General features: G+C 46.2%; 1 protein-coding gene across 4 annotated transcripts in view; it reads left to right on the top strand.

Moving 5' to 3' along the window:
- The first annotated feature begins 3,670 nt into the window (after positions 1 to 3,670).
- The window catches only part of HIPK2 (homeodomain interacting protein kinase 2), a 164,566-nt gene continuing 143,464 nt past the window's right edge, over positions 3,671 to 24,772 (top strand). For all 4 annotated transcript variants that reach the window (XM_090287579.1, XM_090287578.1, XM_090287577.1 and 1 more), the window contains exon 1: positions 3,671 to 3,864. In XM_090287579.1, coding sequence (XP_090143705.1) covers positions 3,846 to 3,864 — 19 coding nt within the window. In that variant the 5' untranslated portion in view covers positions 3,671 to 3,845. The remainder of the gene's footprint in view (positions 3,865 to 24,772) is intronic.

The following is a 24,772-nucleotide window of genomic DNA, read 5'->3' as shown; positions in this document are numbered from 1 at the left end:
CTTTCTTTATCTTTAACCTTTGGCATTTCAATTATGATGTGTCTTGGTGTGGTCCTCTTTGGGTCTAGCTTATTTGGGACTCTCTGTGCTTCCTGTACTTGTATGTCTATTTCTTTCGCCAAATTAGGGATGTTTTCCTTCAGTATTTTTTCACATGTTTTCAATTTCTTGCTCTTCCTCTTCTCCTTCTGGCACCCCTGTGATTCAGATGTTGGTACATTTAAAGTCATCCCGAAGGTGCCCAAGTCCCCCACCCCCCAATTCTTGTTTCTTCATTCTGTACTAGTTGACTGTTTATTTCTTCCTTATGTTCCAAATCATTGATTTGAACCCCGGCTTCCTTCTCTTCACCATTGGTTTCATGTGCATTTTCCTTCGTTTCACATAGCATAGCCTTCACTTCTTCCCTTATGCACTTGCCACACTCAGTCATATCTGTCAAGTCTATGAGCATTGCTATCACCAGTGTTTTGAACTCTGCATATGTTAGGTTCGCTGTCTCCTCCTCACTTAGTTCTCCCATTAGAGCCTTGATCCATTCCGTCTTTTGGGCCATACTTCTCTGTCTCCTCATTGTGATAAGCTCCTGTGTTGGTTTGGCTCTGCGTCCCAGGTAGAGCTGTTGCACCTGTTAAGTTGTAAGGGGCGGAGCCTTAGGTATTCATCAGTACGGGGCGACTGGTTTCACCATGTTGTGGTGCTGTATGTGGGGGAGGGGTCTGAGAGGGAAAAATGCTGCTTGCTCAGCACTCACTCCTTTTCTAGACACTTCTCCTGCTTCCTGTATTGGACTGGTGCCCCTCTAGCTGTTGTCCTGGTTGTGGTTCCCAGAGCGGGTGGGTTTGCAGACATTCTAGGACTGTGGGGACTCTCTAAACAAAGAGACTCTGATGAGAGACCAGCAGTTTCTTCTGCCACCCCAACTCCCACTGGTTTTCACAGTCGGAAGCAATGAGGCTTTATTTTCCCTGGCTCTGGAACCGTGAACTGTGCACCTGGTCTGGGGCTGGGATCACTCCCCAGGTGTCCTTCCAAACTTTTAGCCACTGTTTGCTACTGCCTTGCTGCTGCCACCACTGCCCCTGCTGTCGCCACACCACGTCCTCTCCATCCCGGCTCTGCTCCTCCTGCCTGTTTGGGTATTATTACTTCTTTATATCTTTGTTGGACTTCCATGTGGTTTGATTTTCTTGTCGTTGTGGTTGTTTTTAGTTTCGAGGTAGTTGTATTTCTTCTATGGTTGTGCAGGGAGGCAAAGCGTGTCTACCTATGCCTCTGTCTTGGCTGGAAATGAATATTATTATTATTATTCTCATAATTGAGACACAGGAATGGAAGGTCTGAGAGGTTAAGCAATTTGACCAAATTCACACAGCTACTAAGTGGAAGAGCTGGGATCTGAACCAAAGTCTGTCTTTATCTCATGCTACCTTGGGCTGTTCTGTGGAAGAAATGAGTCAGGCACAGGTAGAATCTGGTTAAAGAGAAAAAACAGAGGAGACACTGTTGGTGGGAAAGTAGCAGCCTGGGCAAAGACACAGAGGCACAGATGGGCAAAGCTGACAGAGGACCATGAATAAACCAGTCTGGCTGGAGAGGCAGAAACTTGTTGAACTCATGTGCTTGGAAAGGTAAGTCAGGGCCTGCCTGCCTTGATTAAGAGCCAGGGAGCAAGGAGCGAGGAACCTGCGCCCTGTGTGCAGAGGTTGAGTCCTTGTCAGACATGAGCAAGAGCCTGGCATGGGCAGAACTGTATGTTAGGAAATGGGTGGTGCTTACGGGAATGGGGCTGAGACCAGTGAAGGAGGGCAGGGGGCTTAGAAAGGAAGGGCTGAATGAAGGGTGTGAAATGAAGAACACCTGAATGGGAGCCAAGAGACACGACTCTACTGGGTAACACTGGGCAACACTGGGCAATATACTTCATTTCTCTGAGCCTCGTTTCTTCCCTCTGAAAATTGTATGGCTGGCCCAGATGGTCTCCGAGTCCTAGTTTAGCAGTGGCATCTGGGAATCTGCAAATGTGAATGACCTTAGGATAAGAAAAGCAGTAGGAAGTATAGCATTGAATATGGGAGCAAGGAGGATGGCAGAGTCAAAGGTCATCTGCACATGAAGGGAGAATAGTGTGCCACTAACAGAACTAGAAAAATGTATGAAAGAGCTTGTTTTTTTTGTTTGTTTGTTTTTTTAGGGATTGGATGGGAGAGTCATGGGGTATGGAGTCTGGGAATAAAAAGTGGTAGTGAGAATATAATGGGTTTGTTTTTAGGAAAGTTGTGTAGTGTTAGAGATCATTATTTTACAGTGCCAAACATAGATTTTAAACTTTTTTCAGTACTAGGAAATACAATTTACACCCTAGTACAGTATGGTTGTTCAATATATAACTGAAACAAAAGGTTTATGAAACCATAATTATCCTTACTCAGGACTATGGATCCTAGTATTTTCTATTCTGTTACATTTCATTTTTTTTAAAGCCAATTGTCATCCGCTGAATTTATTTATTGATCGATTACTGTGTCATAACCCATGGCTTTCCAAACATTTCCTAAGAGGAGACTCCAGTCTTCTTTATTTGAAGGCCATGGCAGGGCGTCCTGTGAGAGCCCAGGAGGGAGCTGCAGAAGTGAACCTGGAGAGGCTCCGGGCTACGGAGAGTATGGAGAAGGTTTCGTTGAAGTCTTGATCCGAGAGGGTGTGAAGAACAAGGGCCTGGGAACGAGTCGGCGGGAACCACCCGTCCAGGTGATGGAAGAGCCCCTAAAGACACTGGACCTGAGGACAATGTGGAAACCAGGTTCCCGCAGGAATTCTGCAATCACCCGGCGCTGCATTTCCTTAAGCGTGCACGGAAGGCATGGCTTCTGCATCTCTGACCTCATATGGATTTCAGGCTCCTCCACTCACTCATCCTCCCTCCGGCTTGCGCCCAGTCCTTCACTCATTCCTTTCACCCCCTGTCAGGGAGCGCCAACCAGGTGCGCCAGGGGAGACATTCCTCCAGCCCGTGCCCCGTTTCTACTTTGCTCCCGCTCCCGCCGCAGCACGCGCGCGCGCGCTCACACGCGTAAAGTTCTGGTGGCTCCTTTTGCCGACAGGCTCCCAGGCTCCCAGGCTCCCCTTTGCCAATCAAAATTGAACTGTGTGCACACCGTGCCCTCCCCAGGCGCCTTCTCTCCCTTTAATCGCTACTCCCCGCAGCTCCGCCCACTTCTCCCACCCACCCGGCCCCGCCCCCGCAAGCCTGGCCCGCCGCTCTGCCCCCGGCTCGGCCTTCTCCGCCTCGCATCCGTGCCATCGGCGCTCGATTGCGCGCGGACTCCGCGGCTCTCCGTGGCTCGCTCGCTCGCTCGCTCGCGCTCGGCCCTCGGCTCCCCGCCCCCCGGCCCCCGCCCCCCGCCCCTCCTCCCAGCTCCTCCCGCCCCTCCTCCGCCTCCCGTGCAACTTTTGCTGAAGCCCCCTCACACAGCCATGCTGAGCTGAGCTCCAGCCGGGGACTGGCCGCGCGCTGCCCGCCCCGGCTCCTGCCCCGGCTCCCGCCCCACCGCGGACCCGCTTGGGGGCCGCGGCTGCTCGGCCCCCTCGGCCTCCGCCGCTGCGCCTGCCCGGCCGCCCCCGAGCCCCCGCGCAGGGCCCGGGCCGCGGCGGCGGCGGCGGCGCCCGGCCCCCTCCCCCGGCGCCGGCCAAGTGAGGCGGTGATGCGGGCGCTGGCGGCCCCGGCTGAGCCGAGAGCGGAGACACAGGCTCAAGATGGCAGATTCCGACTGAGGCTGGGGGAGCCGAGCTCGCGCGCCGTGTTCCCTTCTCCGTTGCCATGAATCGCGGACACCCCGGCTCCGATGGCCCCCGTGTACGAAGGTAAGGGGCGCCCGGCCCTCCGACCCCGCTCGCCCAGCGCCGCCACGGCCCCCACAGCTTTGTTCTGCCCGCGGCCCTTCGCCGGGCAGCCCCCGGTTCGCAGCCCCTGGCGCCCGGCCCCCGGCTCCCCACCCCTCCCCACTACCCCCTCCCTGATCCAGAAAACGACCAGGACCCGGAATTTAACAGGATCTTATTTCCAGGGGCGGGGAGGGGGCGAAGGTGGGCTACTGCCCGAAGAAAAGAAATTGGGAGGGGGCGCCTGGGAAAAGACCGATCCATGACTGTGCTTCTTATTTATTTGAAATAAATAAAGGTGCTGCGGTGTGGCTTTTATCCTCCCCCCACCGCTAAGATTACCTTTAAGATGATCTCCTTTGCACTCTGTCCTCACAGCTCCCTGTGCGTTTCTCCCCGCTCCCACCCCATGCTCCTTTATTCTTCGCAAGGTTCCGATTTTGGGGGGGGCTGTGGAACCGGAATGTGCGCGGCTCGGGGATGAGAGGGGATCGAGAGGAAAAGTCCGTGTCAAACCCGCGCAGAACAATGAAATAGACCAAGATCTCCCCGAATTCGCGTCTGTAAGGGGAAATGTAGTTTAGGTTTTCAAGTCGGGGAGGCGGCCAAGACGTTTTCTCGATCGCTCTGGATAACCCTGCGTGGGGCTCCTTCACCTGGCGTAGGGTCATTTTGGGTTTGTTGGCTTTCCGCCCCCCCCCCCCCGATTTGACTGTCTTTAGGAAGAAAGAAAACGCAGGGCAAACGCGCTTCCTCTCCCCCTGCACGCCCTGTCTCTCCTTTTCCTTCAGTCAGTACTGTCAGCTTCCAGCCAGAAATCAAACCAGAATCAACTAAGTTTTTTACACTTTGGTGTGTTTTTGTGTGCTCGTAGCAGGAGGAATTTCAAACCCAAGTGGGCCTGGTTTTTCAGTCTTTTCATCATGAAAATGTTTTTCTCATGAAATCATTGAAATAGCAGCCTTTACATACTTTTAGCGTCAGTCCATCTGGCTTTCTTTCGGTTTGGTTCAGATATTCTGTGGATGAAATAGCAAGTGAGAAGCGAACGGGTTTGTGTGGAGCAGAGAGGAGGGGCAAGGAGAAGAGATTTTAATCCTTCTATAAATCCGGAGAACAGTGGTGGCGAGTGAAACAGGGAATGCATTAATAGTTTTATCTCTGTTGTAAGAGGCAGATTTAAAAAAAAAAAAAACTTATCTAAAAAGAAAATCTGTTATTAGTTCCAGGGCTCCAAATGAATTAGGTTTCTGGGTGGAATAAAGTTACCAGTGAGGCCCTGGATAACGAGGCTGTAAATAACCTATGGACTGTAAATATTTTTTTTCAGACTCTCTTGGAAACAAAGGGGCTGTTTAGAAGGCAACAGAGAGATGTTATTCCAGGGGCTTTCCCCTTTGATTCGGAAGAACACAAGGTCCATTTAAGCATTCGACAAAACAAAACGAAATTTCTGATCTCTCCACCATGCAGAACAGAATGAGCTGGTGGCCCCGTGAACAAGCTAGGAGGGCCCATGTTGGGCAGTCATTGTTTCTCTGTGTCTCTGGGAGGGGGCTCCCGTCAATGCTCCCACTGTCTATGGAGTGTTAAAATGAAACAATTTTCTCTTTATTAAGTACCTCCTTGAGACTCCCTCTGCTGGACACTCCTGGTGAGCCTTAGACACGGAACTTGGCATTGAATTCAGAACTGTAGTAAACCGGCTGCTTTCCCTTTCACAGGGGCTGGGTCTGTGGGTTGGGATGTATTTTGTCAACTTTGTAGAAAGCCGTCTTGGGAACTGCCTGTTCTGCCCTGTCCTTTTCATTCTAAATCCATGTGGAATGTAGGCCTGACCCCTGAGGCTAAGACTGGTCAGTCCTGTTCTTAATACAGCGTTCTTTTAGTGCGTAATTTACCCCCAACAGGGGACTGTGGGTGTGCAAGGTGCTATGGCTGAAGAAGAATTGGGGATCTCAGACGTCTCAGGGGCACACTGGTTTTATTTGCAAGCCTTCCCTCCCTGTCCCTGGTGATCTCCCTGGTCACCTCTTTCAACCCCAGGGCCCCCCACCCCTGTCTTTTGTATGCTCTCTTAATTATTGCTCTGCTTTGATTCTGCAGTTTCTCTGTGCGTCTCTATAATTCTTTTCCTAGTCTTCCTCCTCTCCCCCCCTCAACCAGTTCAGCATCACTCAGCACAAGTCCAGGCCTGGGTCTTATTCAAAGAGGCTGTTTGGTCATGCTCTAAAACAGACCTGTGACCTCTATAATCAAGGATCTTATTGCTGGAACCTCCATCCATTGACTGTGATGAGGGCTTCTGAGACTAGACCCCAGTCACCTCTATTTTTCCCTCTTTGGTGATATCCGCTGGATTCAAGGAACTGGTTCTCCCCATATTCCATCAGGACACATGGGCTCCCTGTGAGTGCCCTGAAGGAGCAGGGCCTTTGCTGTGGAATTCTCCAAGAAGAGAGATTTCTGGTAGTTTTTGAGCGACTAAAATATCGAACGCGGGGTTCTTCTCAGGAGACTTAGGGCAAAGGAGGCATTTCAGCTGTAACTGAGGAGTGTACTCATGTGTTTAAATGGGACGCAATTGCCTCAGGTTGGGCTGATGGGTGAAGTCCTGAATGCGTGCGTGGAGCCTTCTGAGCTGCCGGAATCAGAGAAACGCTGTCTTCCCGACAGGGTGTGTTTGATAGTGCAGATGACTGGGTGGCAGAGTGCAATCAGTCTTCCACAATTGGCTTCTGAGGATGGGTTTATAAATAGCGCATTCGTTTTCAGTGGCTTGATACTGACAGAGTTTAACTTCTTTAAAGAGGTTTATTTTCTTTAGAAGGTTAAACATTTGCCTCGCAATCGTTGGTTACTCCATTGGCTTGCTTAGCAAGGCTTTTTTTAACATGTAGTGCAAAGGCCAACCACCAAGTCTCTGTCGCCACAGGTTCTGGAGTAGAGGACCCTGAATTATGTTCTTACGAGACCTGAGGTGAGCCATGTTGATTAGTATTAGCTTACACAGTCAGACGTCCCCGAAATCCTGAAATCTGTCATCAGATGGGCCTGAACACACTGACCAAGATGCCTCCCAAAAAGTGGATTCAGAATCCTCATCTTCCATTAACCTAATTTGATGATACATGTTCTACAATATTTTTTCCTGTGTTTGTGTTTTATATTTTTGAAGTGAGTAAGTATAAACATTGTTTTCATTCCCATCACATTTGAGGAGTGAATTAAGGCTCATTAATTTTACCCACAATTCCGGATGGTGAGGTAACAATACTTGAATCAGGCTTGGGGTGTGTTACTGGGCTTCTTCATTAGGAACGGGCGTAGGTAAAGTGACTGGTGGTAACCTACCTCCAGTGCATGTTAAATCCCTCTATCTTTTGAGCTGCTTACAGGCATAATGCCTCCAGGGAAAGAATAACCCACAGATAGTTTAGAAGACCAATAATAGCAACATTTCAATTATTAATCTCCTGCCATTCCTTTCCCAGTTTGGACACCAGCAACAATAAACCCCCCCTGGCCACAGAAGAAAGAGCCTTTTCTGACCCCCTCTGTGACCTTTCCAGATCCTTGATTCCCACTGAGCTGCTGCTGGTCTCAGGTAGAGAATTTCTTTTTGTTGAGGCACGTTCTGAGCCACTTGAAAAATGAGGAAACGAGCCCATGAGAACAGGTTCACAGGCTGCAGCAGTGCCTCTGGGAAAGTAACCCAGAGCTGGAAAGATGTAGCCTTTGCCCTCAGTCAGGATCCAATCTGCACCCAGGCAGCAGGCCCGGGAAAGGAGGGTGGGCCCTCCCTGCCCAGTCATCTCTGGAGGGGAGGCCCCACCCGCCCACGAGCCAGCACCAGCCTCCCCATGCACTGCCCATCATTTCCCTACAAAAGAAATTGGGTGCTTGATGCAAGTTACAGCTGCTCATAGTCTTCATATTTCACTTCGTATGGTTTTTTTCACTTTTCTCTTCCTTCCTTTCATAGAGGCCAATCTTGGGGAACCACCTTTGAAGTTTAGGTGGAACAAAGCAGAGATGATCAAGAGGGTGTGATATGCGAATACTTTTTATTGTTCTCTGAACACGTAATGTGCCAACGTTTTATGGTAGTCTTAGCATGACAATTCAAGCCCTTCAGGTTGCTGTCAAAGACAGGATACAGAATAATGCTAGCAGACTCTATAACCACCATAGACTGTGAACTTGAAAGGCCCGAGCTCGTAATAGTCTATTTCGTATGTCAATACCCTATTGGGGGAAAAAAAGAAAAAGGAAATTGAAAACCTGGAATATAGGAAGGTCTTTATTATTCCTCTAAAAGAAACTGACATGCCTGAAGTTCATAGCGATAATTATGACTTAGACCCCACTTAGTTCATAATATACTCTGCACCCACATTAACTCACTTATTCTCCTAACACATCCACGAGTTGGGCACTGTTACCCTGCATTACAGATAGGGTGCTACTTCAATGCATTCATTAACAAATATTTATGTAGGGTCCCTGTCCTCCCAGAGTTCAGGGGTATGGGAAGTGAAAGTCAAAACTAAACATGGGGCCCATGAGGCTCAGTGTGGTCGGGCATCACCACGCGAACCAAAAGGTCACCGGTTCGATTCCCAGTCAGGGCATATGCCTGGGTTGCAGGTTAGGTGCCAGGTCAGGGCACATACGAGAGGCAACCAATCGATGTTTCTGTCACATTGATGTTTCTCTCCTTCTCTCTGTCCCTCCCCTCCCCTCTCTCTTAAAAAAACAAAAGCAAAAAACAACAGCAATACATTAAACACGGGCTCACCAGCCCATGGTCCAGCTCAAGCTGGAATGCCTTTTTTCATGTGCTGTGTGTGTGCCAGTTCTTCTCACCGGCTCATGTTTCTTAAGGTGTAGAGGGAAGAGCCCAGTTCCTTGTTTTTTTTCTTGAAATAGTTCCTTATTTAGAATCAAAAAGGTATTTCTGAATGTAGAAAATACCTCCTACACATTTCCTTAGAAATCTCCACCTCTAATTTGCAGATTTCATCTTCGTTTTTCATTACTCACATTTTACATCCCTATAAACGCAAATATATTTCTCATGTGCACATGCTTCTTGGAGACTTTTTATTTCTGGTATTCAGCATCACAGGCGCTATTGTGAGTGGACCCTGCCTCATACATGGCCGCTGAAAGCTTCGTTTCTGGCTTGGCTGCCTGGCTGAGATGCTGTATTCCAGGTGGTTTTGTGGTACTCGTTGGTGGTCACTTTGCAGATTTCTCAGGGAAGGGGGTTGAAAAAGAAGCAAGCCCAGGTCTGTCTCTTGGAGCCTTGGGGAGCAGAGCAGGAGAGGACTGTGGCAGAAATATCGTTTCTCCTCCTGCCTTCAGGAAAGTGAATGTTCATGCCTTGAACCTATCAGTTCATCAGAAAAAAAGTTTTTTTCCAGGAAAGGGCCACACTAGGAACTCCCTCAATGACCAGTTCCAGTATTCTGTTAACCTGATTGTCAAGAACTTCCCGGCCTGAAATCTCACCTGCTGTCGTTCAAACCTGTGTTCTTCTACTCATTTCCTTCCTCTAAAACCTTTCATGTACTGAAAGAAAATGACTGGGTCTCTGGCTTTCTCCTCACAGAGCCCTTTTTCGAGCCCTCTCCCTCCCCGAACGCTCTCTGCTTTCTCCACGTTAAAAACAAACGGTGGTGATCAGAACTGAATACAATTCAGAAAAACGACTTCAGGGTTCTTGCATCATGCGACCCCCCGTGGGGCAAGAACCAAATCTGATTCATCCTTGGGTCCCCCACCACAGCTGTGCACATTCTTGAACCTAGTAGGTGCTTCGTAAGCATTTGTTCAATGGACTCTTCCTTTGACGTAGTATCCAGGCGATAACCGGCATCCCGCCAGCCTGGACCGGTGACGCGCGGTTCCTTGCTTTCACCTTGAGCCTGAGTATTTTTCTTGCCCTCGTGTCTAAGCATCCCTCGCCCCAACGGTGCCGGCTTCTGCTTGCCCTTTGAATCTGGGTTTCATCATTTTGAATTTCCTCCGTCTACTTCCAACTCTTTCAGAACCTGAATTTTCTCCTACGGCTCTGACAGACAGAATGCAGAGGACATGAGTATAAGAAAGTGGAACTACTCTTGAAAGAAGAGGAGAGAGCACACAGAAGAAATCTAGATAATTCAGTGTAATTATCGGCTCCTCCAGACTTAGGACAGTTTGTCAAATTCTTTCCAGATTCTGAGTCAGCTAAAGCCATACCTGTTTTACCGGGTTCTCTGCAGCGAGTGGTTCCAAGTCCGATTTGCAGTGGGAGTTCCTCCCTCTCTTTGGTCTAAAGCCAGCAGAAAAGGCAAAGGACAGGAGGACAAAACCATTCAGCCTGGGACTCTCTGGTGGATGACTTTGCCTTTGAAAGACAGCTCGCATAAAGTAGCTGCCAATTAGAAAAGGAGCAAGGCTTTAAAGCTGCAAAATAATTTTGTGGTTTTACAGCCATTTATTTCTAAACACAGCATTGAACAGATTTGTAGTGTTCTTAAAAGTGGTCTGTTTTAGCAGTTCTTGCCTAACTAACCTCTTTTGCTCTAGCAGGTTCTGATTAATTAAATGCCACTGTGGTTAAGCAGAATTAAGATTGATTCACTCTTGCATGTGCTAATGCTGGAGACTTTGTAAAACATTTGTTGTCAACATGAGAATGCAGGGTAATGTACGAGGGGGCAAGGGCCTTTCCCCCCAGGTTACACTGTCTGTCCTCAGTGAAGAGTTGCTGCAGAACCTGCCGTAACATGGGGTTGAAAAAGCACTTTGGGTTCATGCAGTAACACATTGCGTCCTGATGGAATAAGGCTTGTTCCGGTATTTTTTACCATTTTTCTTCCATATCAATCAATATTGCCTCATTGATTCAACCTATGGAATTGTTACTCACAATGCAGAATGATTTTTCCAAGGGTTTATCACAAGAAAAGGGACCCATCATGCTGGTTCTACATGTTACGAACTTCTCATTTCATAGCATTGAAGCAGCAGATTTCAGTGGTATGTGTTCCTGGAATCCTGCTGAAAGTCACACAGTACGGAAATTTGGAGAGCCGGTTGTGGAAGTGTATTGTTTTATTTTATTTTATTTTACTTTTTTCTCCAAGGAAGAATTTATAGACTGACAAAAGCCAGCATGTCAGTTATTGAAATTGTGCAGAAAAGCAGTAAGGTAACATGCTCCTGAGTTCTGTGTAGCTGCACCTACTCACAAGAACCCAGGCTGATGGCAGACGCTTCTGTAGGAAAGCCCGTTCCCGGGGAGCTGTAGCAGGTGAAGAGAGACAGAGCGCACGCATGCGCACCTACGTGCATTTGACTTTATCCCCCCCCACCCTCCTGGAGCCACTGACATGTCCAGCTCCAGCACAATATAATTACTGTTACTCATTAAGCATGCCCTGCACCATCAGGAAGAGATTAATCAATATTCATTAGGTTCTGTTAACTGAGACTAGGGGGTTCTCTAATGTATTAGAGAAATGTGTCCATTAGAAAATGGCTAAAATAAAGAAACTTTCATCTGATTATACTGTGACTTACTCCAAAAGGGATATAAGGCTGCTTTAAGGGTTACATTTCTGAAAGAAAGGGAATTAATTTAGATCAATTTTGTGGAGCAGCTGATTTGCAAGGAGGTCGCATAAATGAGGTATTCCTGTACAAAGACAGGATGGAAACGGTCAAAGCTCTTGTTCGGGCTTAACAAGGTGAATAAGCAGAGTGCATAATGGAATTTATTTGCCAAGTAATTTTTTAAAGACTTTATTTATTTATTTATTTATTTTTAGAGAGAGGGGAAGGGAGTGGGAAAGAGAGGGGGGCAAAACATCAATGTGTGGTTGCCCCTGATGCACCCCCAGCTGGCGGCCTGGCCCGTAACCCAGGCGTGTGCCCTGACTGGGAATCAAACCTGTGACCCTTTGGTTTGCAGGCTGGCGCGCCATCCACTGAGCCACACGCCAGCCAGGGCTGTGAAGTAATTTTTGCTTGGCTGGAGTGGTAAGCTCAAAATGGCCCAGCAGACAGGAACAGTGAGTGTTTGGGATCTGCTGTTGAAAGGTTTAAAGGGGTTCTAATTCAAGAGACGTCTTAGATGTAGAGGGAAGAGGGGACCGATATAATCAATGATACTTGAACAAGGTAATTTTCCCTGGCCTGGGTAGGATAGAAGGAGCGAAGCAGCCAGAGGGTGAGCTGTGCTGGGGGGCCATGTGGCGCAGTGGGAGGCTTGAGCACCGAGGCAGTGGCACTGGCTGTTGCTGGGGTCACACAGGAGACCATGTGCAGAGAACTTAACAGCATGCCTGACCCAAGGGTTTAATGAATATTTGCTCCTTCTCCCGCTCCGCCCCACTGCGTATGGCAGTGATCTGGGATGAGGAAGGTTTGCTGGTGTTAGCAGTACTTAATATTTATTCTGCAGAGCCTGTGGCCGTGGCCCCCAGACCTGTAAGGAGGCTACTGGGTCCCCTCGCAGCCCAGAGTGCCTCCCTGCGCCCATCCGGAAGGGAGGATGTCTCCCTTTCCCAAGGAAAGCAGGGCCACACTCCCTCAGCTCCAGCGTTTAAAGGGTCTTCTGTGAGGAAGTTCTTCCTTATGTTTCCCTGAGAAAGTTCGCAGCCTGTCACCGTGGACTACTTATTAACAACAAAAAATCACAAACCAGTATAATCATAACAAGTTTCATAGACCCTCAGAGCCCTTTTCAGTCATTAACTGGCTTCCCAAGGTACAGCTTAGAGTCTTTTTTTCCCGTTGACAGGACCAAACCTTGAGACCCATCCAGTTTTCGGGCATGACGTTCTGACCCCGTATTAGACCCTGCTGGTGTGCTGAAGCATTTTTATCTCGTCAAAATGCAATGTGTACAGGGTCTGACAGGGGCTAAAGCCGACGAGTCCTGACGTGTGACTGTATTTGAACACCTGACTTACACGCTGAGGAATGGGCTTGCCTTGACATTGGTGAGTCCTGGGACGACAGTGCAGAACAAAGTTCCCAGCCTACAACGCACCAATTCTCTCTACCTCAGGTTTGTGCGTCCTGCCTCTGACTACCTCCACCTCCCCTTGGATCCCGGGGTGCTCAGGTCCACGTGTGCAACCGCTGGCCAGGGAAGGCCTGGCAGTGGGCACGAGGCCTCTCGGAAGGGGACTCCCAGAGACCCAGAGCATGGTCTGCACGTGGGCACACTTTATGACTCTGGGGGACTCCTCTCCCCTTGGAAGGGGCGTGGCTGGGCCCTGGGAGCTGCGGGGTCCATGCTAGAGGCCCAGTTGCTCTATTCTAAGGGCAGTGCTGATAAGGGGACTTCTTGACGTGAAAACTTCGGCAACAGAGGCAACTTGAAACATTTCCTGTCTATACGAGTCATGGCTGGTGACTGCTTCCCTGGATACTCACTCTGCTGTCCTCTCCTTTTCCCCTCCTCGGCCTTGATCTAATACTTCGGGTTGCTCCGGAAAGCGAAGCTGATGAAACAGACCCATTTCTCATTGTCTGCTCAGGAGAGCCCAGTAACCGCTGGTGTTCCTCTCACGGGGGAACTGGTTCCCCAGCGGTGGCCACCATCAGCCACCTGGAGGGCTTGTTAAGACAGGCCCCAACCCCGCCTTCAGAGTTTCTGTTTCAGGGCTCCGGGGTGGGGCGCACGAATTTGCATTTCTAATTGAGAGCCCCTGTTTTAGAGGAATGCATTCAGAATGAAAAACAAGTCAACATTTAAAATCAGATGGCAGATGTTTTGATTAAAACTTTCCTTGGCCGTGTGAGAGTTGGAGAGACCTGGCCTTCGCATTATTTGCAGCTCAACTGCCTTGTGTGGTCTTGACTTGTTGGAGCTGTAGGGCACCCTACAGATCCAGCCTCCGGCCTTCCTGCCTCTGGCTCCAGGAGAGTCCAGGCCTTATCTTCTCCAGGGCCTGCCCGTAAATGCAGGAGCTACTATCCAGACCATAGTTCACCCAGCTTGGCCCTGGGGTCCCCAAAGAGAATGGGCAGGTATCATGCTCACGGTAATGATATATTATTATTAACTAACAGAGAGAGCTCTGTGATTTTCTCCATTTACTGAAGAGGAAATTGAGGCTTAGTGATGTTAAATTACATGCGTCCAAGGCCTCACAAGCGATAACTAGTAGAGCCAGGGCTTGAACCCCACCTGATACCAAAGCGTGCTCCCGCCCCGGCTGGCAGGCTGCCCTGCACGGCCCAGGTAGGATAGAGTGGTCTGTGAAGCATAGTGAGGAGATGCACAATTGGGATCCTTCTTGGCGAAGGGGCGGCCGCGGCAGGGACTGATGGCGCTGGAGCCTTCATGTCGCCACACACATTTCCCCAAGGCTCTTCTGTCCCATTTGCCTCCTCGTCATCAAACAGGATCACATGAGAGTGAGTGTAACTCATGGCCATGGACAGCAGTGTGGTGATTGCTGGGGGGCGGGGTGTGTAAGGGCTCTAAATGGCAATAGAAAAAATATGATAACAAATTAAAAGGAAGAGAGTACAGTGCACTTAGTCCAGTGGCTGGCACATAGGAGGGGTACAGTAGAGGGCAGCCAAGCCACAAACCCCCTCTGAGCAGCAAAACATAAAATATCTGAGCGTAATGTTATTGAGACCTCTAAAACAATGTCATGAAAGTATGGGAACAGCTAACAGCTAGCCCTGGCTGTTGCCAGCTCTGTTCTAGAGCTTGCCATGTGGTAATTCACTGAGTCCGCTAGTAATGCGGTGGAGTAGGTTCTGCCACAGGTGCGTTTTGCAAAAGGCACAGGAGGGTTCCGCAGCTCCAAGGTGACAGAGCTGAGCTTGACCCCCCGGGCAGCTTGGCTCCAAAGCTTGGACCCCTGACTGCCAAGCTATAGCTACAAGGTGGAAAGTCTTCCCAATACCTTCCCAGATAAAGGAGTGAAATTTGTAAATATGTTCTTTGGTTCTTCTCCAAATGTAAGTGTTCTTTGTTTCCATCAAAATCTGAATAAATGCTTTAAAATTTGAGAAACTGGTTTCTGTTGGTCTTCTTGAGAGATAAGGAGGTGGGCATAGAAGAGTCGGGTCTGGAAGATTAAGAGTAGTGAAAGGGCTAGCTCTCTACCATGTGTTAAACCATAAAGCTTCCAGTTTGGCACAAATTGGACAAACCCATCAGTGGGGCAGGATAGGGGAGCCAGGCTGGAGGTCCTGTTGTCTGAGCACTTAATGAATGGATAATGGGGGTGCCATGGAGCCATTGGGAGAGGACCTGATTGGACCAATGGGAAGGGGGACAGGTGATGGCAGTTTGAAAAATCTCACTGGGTATTGTCACCTCACATCATCATACCAACATAAATTCTACATGATTCAAACGTTCACAAAAGTCAGCCGAACACATTCAGTATGCCAGGGACTGTTCTCGCTGCTGAGCACAGAGCAGTGAACAAAAGAGATGAAAACCCCTGCCCTGAAGCATTGTGCGTTTCCATAGATAAAGGTTAATAACGCTCTTTTTTAAAGCTTGAAACAGGCTCACTCTCCCTCCCAGGAGTGAGCCTGCACCTTTCCCTTCCCCCTCTTCTTCCACCACAGGCACGCATCTCCTGAACTCTTAAGTTTCCCTGGAGACTTGCAACCAGGGAGCAGTGGTCATCGGCAGCTCTGCCTGAGCTACCCCCCTGCCCCTGTCTGCGAGGCCCCCTTTTCTGACTTCCCAGTCAGCTGAAGCAGCCCAGCCTCTTGCCCATTTCAGTCCCGTAACATTTCCAAAGAGCCAAAGCAGCCCCGCCTAGGCTCTCTCCTCTGGCTCCTTCTAGCTATCCTAAGCCCTTCCTTGTCTCACTGTTCCCAGCTTTATTAAACATTCTCTCAAAATAGAAAAAAAAAAATTTTTTTTAAATAAAATGCTTGAAATAGAGGTGGATCTTTATTAAACATCTAGAAGGGTTGAAATTTCTAAGCTTAAAATCTGTTGAAGAAATCACAGAGGGAAAAAAATAGTTTTTCAGTGTAACATTTCCCAAATGTTAAGGCTATTTCTGGTTTTACTCTCATGAATTACTTCTCATTGTTATTCCACGTGGCATTGAGGGGGGGGGGGTCTGAATTTTAGGGTAGGTTCTCCAAAGTATAATTACCGGGTCAAGGGGTGTGAAGATTTATCGGATTCTCTCTATATATAACCAGATTGCATTTCTCCCCAAAGTATTTTTATATTAAACAAACTGAACCATCCAGAAAGAGATTTCAATGCACCCAGCTGCTCATTCAAGAAGGCGCAGAGCCCCTCACTGCTCTCGGGCCTGGGCTCCCTTCCTGGAGGACATGTGATTCCCCAGGGCCTTTAGCACCATCTCTGTGCCAATGACTCCCGCTTATATCTTTCCCTAGACTTCTTTTCTGAGCTCCAGTCATAAAGCCAACAGTCTGCTTGACATCTGTATTTGGATATTTCACAGGTTTCTTAAATGTAACACATACAAAGCAAAAAAAAAAAAAGAGAGAGAGAAAAGAAAAAAAATCTTGGCCAGCCCTCTGAAATAGGTGCTTCTTCCATAATCCTTTATTTCCATAAACGGCATCTTCTTAGATCACATCAGAAATCTGAGAGTCATCCTTGAATCGTTTTATTTCACATTGGATCCACCCCCAAATTAATTGATTTTGCCTCCGAAATCTAGCGATTCTTGTTTTTTTACTGTGGTTATGCTCTGTAAAGTTGCCATGACACTGAATTAGTAAGTACTGAACCATTGCTCCTAGGTTAGCTTCCTATGAGCCTCTGGGCAGTTTCATCAGCTGATCAGTTTGTAACCTTATTTGACACATGTTTCTGTTTAAAGACACCTTATTTAACAGATAGTTGATTCATTAACATTGGGCTTGCAGGCTGCACCACTATAGCTCATGCCTGAATGAGTTTACCAGAACACATTTTTCCATAAGGTACATCACAGCTTTTGTGTGTGTGTGTGGGCGGGGGGCTTAGAAACACTAGACAGCCCTTTAGTGCTTTACTTGGGGGCCATCTTTCAATCCTCGACAAAAACCACAAACGTGAAAAACATGGTACTAACTAGACTGTGGAAAAGTATACTTCGCCTAGGATGTATAAGCTACAGGAAGGCAGAGCATAACCTTGTTTGACCTCAGCAGGGGACACATGCCTCGGGGCAGCCCAGATTTTTCATCACAGTTTGGAGATGCCTGGGAATGACTGTGAAAGCCCTTCTTCGGTATTGATTTTGAGGTTACAAATAAATTTCAGCAAATTTGTGAATTCACAGATACAGAATCCCTGAATAATGAAGATCAGCTATATAGTGAACCTGTCCAATTCTGGACTGCCACCTCCTGGTCCAGTGGTCAGCAACCTTGTTAGGTAAAGGGGCAATAGTTATTTGAGGCTTTGTGGGCCCTGGCCGGGTGGTTCAGTTAGTTGGAGCATCATCTCATACCCTGAAAGACTGTGGGTTTGATTCCCGGTCAGGGCACATACCTAGGTTGCAAGTTTGATCCCTGGTTGGGGTGCATACGAGAGGCAACTGATAGATCTCTCTCTCTCTCTCTCTCTCTCTCTCTCAATTTCTTCCTCTTTCTCTAAAAGCAATGAAAAAATATCCTCGGGTAAGAATAATTTATTTTTCTTTAATTAAGGCTTTGGGGGCCAAATGGACTCTTATTGCAGCTACTTACCTCTGCAGTTGTGAAAGCAACCGTAGATAATACACAAATGAATAGGCGAGCTGTGTAGTAGAAGTTTATTTACAAAAACAGGCTTTGAGCTGGATTGTCCCTCAGGCTGTGGGGTGGACCCTAGTAGCTCAGCCTCACCCCCAGTAAGGTTTCACCTGACTGTCCTGACCTATCACCCACATTTATTCTTGAGCCTTGAGCCTATTTCCATGATAATATTCAGTGTAGATTCGATCTGATCACTCCTACTTTAGATGTCCAAATGTTTTCCGCCTTGGAATAAAATCCCAAATCCTGAGTATCATGGCTACAACCAAGCCTCTGCTTACTCCTGTCCCCGTCCTGGCCTCTCCCAGGTCTGAGACTGTTTCCAGCAGTCTTCCTGCCTGGCCAGCCGCTCCTCACACTGCTGTCATAACCAGAGTGTCACTTCCACCAGCATAAATTAGTCACCCCTCGTCTGATCTCAGGACACCCTGTTCTTTTCCTTCATAACACCTAGAGTTTGGAGATACTATTTATTAGGGTGCGTGCATTTTTCCACCTGCCTCTCCCACTAGACTGTAAACGCCAGGAATACGGAAACATGTTTGAATGAGCAAATGTTTATATAATGTGGTTTTGTTTAGACAGATTTTTGTGTGAAGCTACAATAGAAAAACCTGAAAACGTCTCCCATTCAGAGCATATAGTATATCTTCAAAAATTGAGAGGGATGATTAAAGAGAAAAAAAGTCATTCCGGTAGGCGAATTTGTAAATGGGTGTGATTATGTGTCTTTATTGTCAAAGGGCGATTCTGCCAACAGCTCTGTCTAGTTCAGTGTGTCCTGCCTGGGACTTGAATGTTGTGTTAAAGCCTGTTAATCTCCCTTTTCTTCTTGCTGGTAAGGTTTCCACACAAGGAAACAGGGGGCAGCATGCTTGGGGAGGCATTTTGGCACCGCTTTTAAAAATCAACTGTAATTTCTTCTCTCAAACTGTCACCCCACCCCCCTGAGACCTTAGCTAATACTGTATTAGTTTCTTTCTACAGCATTGACATAGTCTAGGCAGAAATCTTTGGTTGTCAGAATTATTTTAGCAATTCAGTTCCAAATTACAGGTTGTTCCCAAGTTATTCCAAGAATCCTGCGTGCTATAGATGGACAGACCACTTTGTGTATTTTAGATAACACATCGAGTCTTAGGTGGTCTTCTATAGGTTAGCAGTGGTGAAATGTAAAGCCTTACTTAACTTTTTTTTAAAAGGTAATGTTATAGAGACACCACTTGTGCATTATAAGAAGTCAGAAAATAAAGGCAAGCAACACACACACACACACATTCTCTTTTCTTCTCCCCAGAAATTACTGCCGTTATACCCCCGCTGGTTTTCTATGCATGTATATGTACAAATACTTACTTTTTTTTACCCAAATGATATGTTATTGTTTTGCTATGCTTTTTTCAGTGAACAGTTTCCAACCTTGTATGTCAGTAAAGTTCATCTCATTCCTTGTCCATATTCATATTTCCATAATTGGCCCTCAAATGTCCTTTGAAGCCAGTTTCTTGAAATTAGTATGTAATCGAGGACCATGCAGTGCATCTGGCTGTGACTCTCAACCTGGCACAGTGTCTCACTGGAGAAATGGGCTGGTAGTGGACTTCTGGTCAAGATGGCGGCGTAGGCAGACATGGCTCAGCTCTTTGCACAACCACATCAAAATTACAACCAAAATGTAGAGCAACAATCACTCAGAACCATCAGAAATCTAGTTGCGTGGAAGTCTGACAACTACAGAATTAAAGAAACCGCATCCATCCAGACGGGTAGGAGGGGCGCAGATGCAGAACGGGCTGGTCCCACACCCAGTGTGGTGGATAAAAGTCTGGAGGGACATCTCAGGAGTGAGGAGTCCCAGCCCCACACCAGGCCCCCCAGCCCAGGGTTTCAGTGCCAGGAAGATAAGTCCCCACAACTTCTGGCTGCAAAAAGCAGTAGGGATTGAGTCAGTGGGAGAAACTTTTGGACCCCAAGCAGTTCCTCTTAAAGAACCCACAGAGGGACTCACTCCCTCTGAGCTGCAGCCCCGGAGTAGCAGCTTGAAAGGCACCAGTGGCATATGGAGAGTGACTGAAGTGCCTAGCATCAAGGCGAGCAGAGGCCATTGTCCCTTTTTATAACTATCCCCCCACAGAGCTGGCAAGCTGGTGCCATATCTAAGACTCCATCAACCTGGTCAACACTGACTGCCTTGGAGATCCCCAGAGGCTCTGCCTCACTCAACTTACAGGCCCACCCAAGCTGCTTTTCCATATGAATGGCTGGTCTTGGGTCATGCCTCATAACTTCCTAAATTCTATCAAATGAGCAACAGGTGGCCTCAGTGAGCCCCGAGATGGGCACTAGCAGCAGCCTGCCTAGACTCATGGCTTGGCTTTGCTTGGGACTCTCCAAGCCCAGCACAAGTAGCAGCCCTCTCAGAATGCTTTATAGCTCAGGCAGGGTGGCTCCGGGCAAAACACAGGTTGGAGCTGACCTTGGCCTGCACCACCTGGGAAATCCCAGGGCCTACGCACCCAGTGGTCAGCTACAGACCACATCAGAGCACCGCCACCCTGCTCCTGCACAGCTGGTTTTCTACAGAGGGCAGAGGTTGGTGGTCAGTGGTCACAGCCAGTCCTTGCAGCTGACTGTCCTGAGAAGATTCCTCCCATTGACCTGCCAACAGCAACCAAGGCTCAACTACAAGAGGAGGGTGTACTGAGCCCACACGAAGGGCGCACCTCAAGTACCCAGGTTGGGTGGTACAGGAAGGCTGTGCCACTGGACACTGCAGGACACCTACTACGTTAATTAGGCCACATTACCAACACACAAAATCAAAGCAGCTCTACCTAATACATAGAAACAAACACAGGGAGGCTGCCAAAAAGAGGAGACAGAAACACAGCCCAAATGAAAGAACAAATCAAAACTCCAGAAAAAGAGCTAAACGAAATGGGGATAAACAATCAATCATATGCAGAGTTCAAAACACTGGTTATAAGGATGCTCAAGGAACTTAGTGAGGACCTCAACAGCATAAAAAAGATACAGTCAGAAATGAAAGATACACTAATTGAAGTAAACAACAATTTACAGGGAAACACTAATAGGATGAAGCCAAGAATCAAATCAATGATTTGGAACATAAAGAAGCAAAAACAACCAAACAACGAGAAGAAAAAAAGAATCCAAAAAAATGAGGATAGTATAAGCAACCTCTGGGACAACTTCAAGAGGTCCAATATTCGCAATATAGGTGTGCCAGAAGAGAAGAGAAGAGAAGAAGAGAAACAGCAAGAAATTGGAAATCTATTTTCAAAAATAATGAAAGAAAACTTCCCTAATTTGGTGTTGGAAATAGACATGCAGGTCCAGGAAGCACAGAGTCCCAAACAAGATGGATACAAGGAGGCCTACTTCAGGACACATAATTAAAATGTCAAAGGTTAAAGATAAAGAGAGAATCTTAAAAGCAACAAGATAAAAGAAGTTACCTGCAGGGGAGTTTTCTTAAGACTGTAAGCTGATTTCTCAACAGAAACTTTGCAGGCAAGAAATATTCAAAGTCATGAAAAGCAGGGACCTACAGCCAAGATTGCTCTACCCAGCAAAGCTATCGTTTAGAATGGAACGGCAGATAAAGAGCTTTCCAGACAAGAAAAAGCAAAAGGAGTTCATCATCACCAAACCACTATTACATGAAATGTTAAAGGGACTTTTAATAAAAAGAAGATCAAAACTACGAACAATAAAATGGCAAAAATACTTATCTACCAACAATTGAATTTAAAAAATAAACTAAGCAAACAAGGAGAACAGAGACAGAATCATGGATACAGACAGCGTTTTGACGGTTGTCAGATGGGAGAGGGCTGCAGGGGAATGGGTGAAGAGGGAAGGGGATTAAGAAGCACAAATAGGTAGTTACAGAACAGCCATGGGATGTAACGTGCAGTATAGGAAATGGAGCAGCCAAAGAACTTTTACTCGTGACCCATGGACATGAACAATGGTGGGGGGATTGCCTGAGGGAGGAGGGAAGCAAAGGGGGAAATATCAGGACAACTGTAACAGCATAATCAACAAAATATAGTTGAGAAAAGAAAGAGCCTGGAGAAGTTCTCACGTTCTAGGTGTGTGGGGTGACTTCCATAGCGCGGTGCTGAGCTTCGTGCTCCATCCGCTGTATTTCCTGGATGTAAAGGCTTGATGATTCAATTAACCGTTTTTGGCCAGAGTATCCCAGAGGTGATTGTGTGCACCCTGGCAGCCAGAGCCCTCCACTGATATGTGCGGTGTAATGGGCATATAGACCACGTAATATACGCTGTTAGCACCAAATGTTAATTCTTGCCTGAACACATATGTTCATTGGGTTTTCTGAAATTATGTTTTTTAATTTTTTTCATTTCTTATCTAAAGTAGAGCTTTCCCTCCTCTCTTGGGGCTGTCTGGTTACCCTAAAATAATAGTTCTAACTGGAAACGCAGGATCTTTGCTAATACTTTCCCTTTAATCATTCATTTTCAATGTAAGAAATTGTGTAATACCCATTTGAAGTAGTGAGAAATGAGGTTGTTTTTTTTTTCATATTATACAGTCATGGATTTTTTTTTTTAATTGATTTGGTATGTTTTAATCATTAATCTTTTTTGTTACAAGTTCAGGCAATGAACCCCCCTCAGCTAGCCCCTGTGACCTTTGACAGGCTCTCCCATTCTTGAAAACCTTTCTCACCAAATAGTACGGGGGTCCCCACAGTTGTCTTGGACTTTCTGACAGTGTTGGACAATGGTATTAGAGACCACAATTTCTACTTATGGGCGGTTTTTCAACAGAGGTGACTTGTCTCTAGGGAATATCGGTGGACAAAGCTAGAAAGTACAGATTGTTGCCAATTAAAAGTTCACACTGACATGTTCAAATTAGTTTCCAGTTTTCGTTATGCTTTCCCTTAGTTTCCTCATTTTTATCATGGCACCTCCTTTCTCTACTACAGAAGATCTTTAGTTCTTTAACCTATAAATGTCAGAATAAAGTTCAAAACACCAACTATTTATGTTATAAATATTGAAACTACAGAGGAAATTTAACACATCTGTGTTATTTTTGTCTTGTCCTTAGAATGCATCCAGCTAAGGATGTGTGATTTAAAAACCTTGTTCTAAAATCTCTAAAAATAAATTATTCCACAGAGTGACTATGTCACCAAGTTTAACATAGAGTTAAGTTCATATATTTCAGTTTCTTTTCAGTTTCAGAAAAAAATTAATTGAATTTTTTGGAGGTAGGTTATGCAGTCACATGACTGGAAGGTCAAAACTATATTGATGTTAAATGTAGGTGACAAGTATATAGGAGTTTAAGTTATTCCCTCTGCATTTCTTTATGTTTGAAAGTTTAAATAATTAAATTTAAACTGTACAGAAAGACATCAGCAATGCAGTCTTGCCCTTTTTACTGTGCTCCCTCCTAGATCATTATTTTTGTTAATGTCTTGCTTAGCCCTTTGTGTCTTTCATTTTGCAGATTCAAGGTGTGTCTGTGTCTGTGTGTATGTGTTTGCGCTCTTGTCTCCTTTAATCACACCAAAGGTAGCACCATGTGTTTTACATCTTCACTTTTTTCTTATAACAATACATTCTGGAGCGCTCTCCGTATTAGTTCATGGAGATTATCTAGAGTCTTTTTTTATGGCCACCAAGTACTCCATTTTGTTGATGTTCCAAGGTTATAAAACATTAACGTATTTTTGGATTGTATCCAGTTCTCTGCTATTTTCAAACCACTTGTTACAGATGACCGTATATAAAGGCATGTCATGCTCATCGGGCTGCTGTGTGTCTGTGGTAGAATCATGTACATGGGATTGTATGGCCAAAGGGTAAGTACATCTGTAATTTTAAAAAGATACTGACAAAGTCTTCCTGTTAGGATTTATGCCGTATTTTCTCAAACAAGCAATATATGAACGTGCCTCTTTCCCAAGAGCATTGCCCACAGAATCTGTTGTCGAACTTTTGGATTTCTGTTGGTAGGTGAGAAATGGTCTTTTGATGTAGGCTTTTTTTTTTTTTTTTTTTTTTTTGAAATTAATCATTGTATTTTTTTTTTCCATTACCATTTTGTCCTCTTATACCTTGCTCCCCCCAGCAATCAATGTAGTTTTAATTTATATTCCTTTTATTAGAAGTGAGGCTGGGCATCTTTTCATTTGTTTAAATGTCATTTTATATTTATTTTTATGTGAGTTGTGTTTTGAACTTTATACATTTTCCTGCTATGTTATTGGTCTTTTCTTTCTTCCTTTTCTTTGTTTCTTTTTCTTTTCTCTTTCTTTTCTTTTCTTTCTTTCTTTTATTTTTGATTTTTGACTTTGAGAGTGTGTTTATTGAAGTTGGGGACAATGAAACGAGGAAGGGCTTAGGGCAAAAGAGGCAACAGGAGCGAGACTAGGCGGGGCTCTGCAGCTCACTGAGAATAAAAATCACCGGGACAGAAGCAAGCCAAGGTGAGGCCGCTGTTGTTAGCTCACTGAAAAGTCAGAGGAAAGGGAGCCTTGCGGACAGGTGCAGGGGGTCAGCCCAGGATGAGACGCTGCTGCCCACTGCTCCCCTCTTTGTAAGTCTGATGGGACCCTTAGAACTTAGGAAGAAAAAGACTCCTGAGAAAGAAGGGGGAGGAAAGGCGTCAGCGTACTCCCTGGAGGGAGAGGGCCTTTTCTTTTTTATTTCTAAGAGCTCTTTATATATTGTCTGTGACATGAGTTACAATTTTTTTTTCCCGTATATGGAACAAAACATATATGTTTTGATTCACTTACGGTGGTGTCTTTTGCCCTTCAAAGGTCTATTTAATTTTATGCAATACACTATGTTTTTGTTTATGGCTTCCTTTTGTTAAGTAAGAATTAGAAAGATATTTCCTATTTTAAGGTTTTTAAGCTCCTTCTGACACTTATATAATTTTATTTTTTCATTTGTATGTTGGTTCATTCGGTGTTTGTACTAGGGTGTGTTCTGAGGTTTGCAGGCAAATTTATGTATTTTCAGTTCTCAATTTCCCCAACACTGTGAAAAAGTTTATATTTTCCCACAGGAATTTATATTAAATTTCTATAGGCTTGGGGGGGGTGTCTGTTTCTGGGCTC

Source organism: Furipterus horrens, unplaced genomic scaffold (assembly GCF_987537825.1).
Source record: "Furipterus horrens unplaced genomic scaffold, mFurHor1.1.pri manual_scaffold_9, whole genome shotgun sequence".
In the NCBI taxonomy this organism is placed as follows: domain Eukaryota; kingdom Metazoa; phylum Chordata; class Mammalia; order Chiroptera; family Furipteridae; genus Furipterus; species Furipterus horrens.
This window is presented reverse-complemented; position numbering and strand designations above follow the sequence as displayed.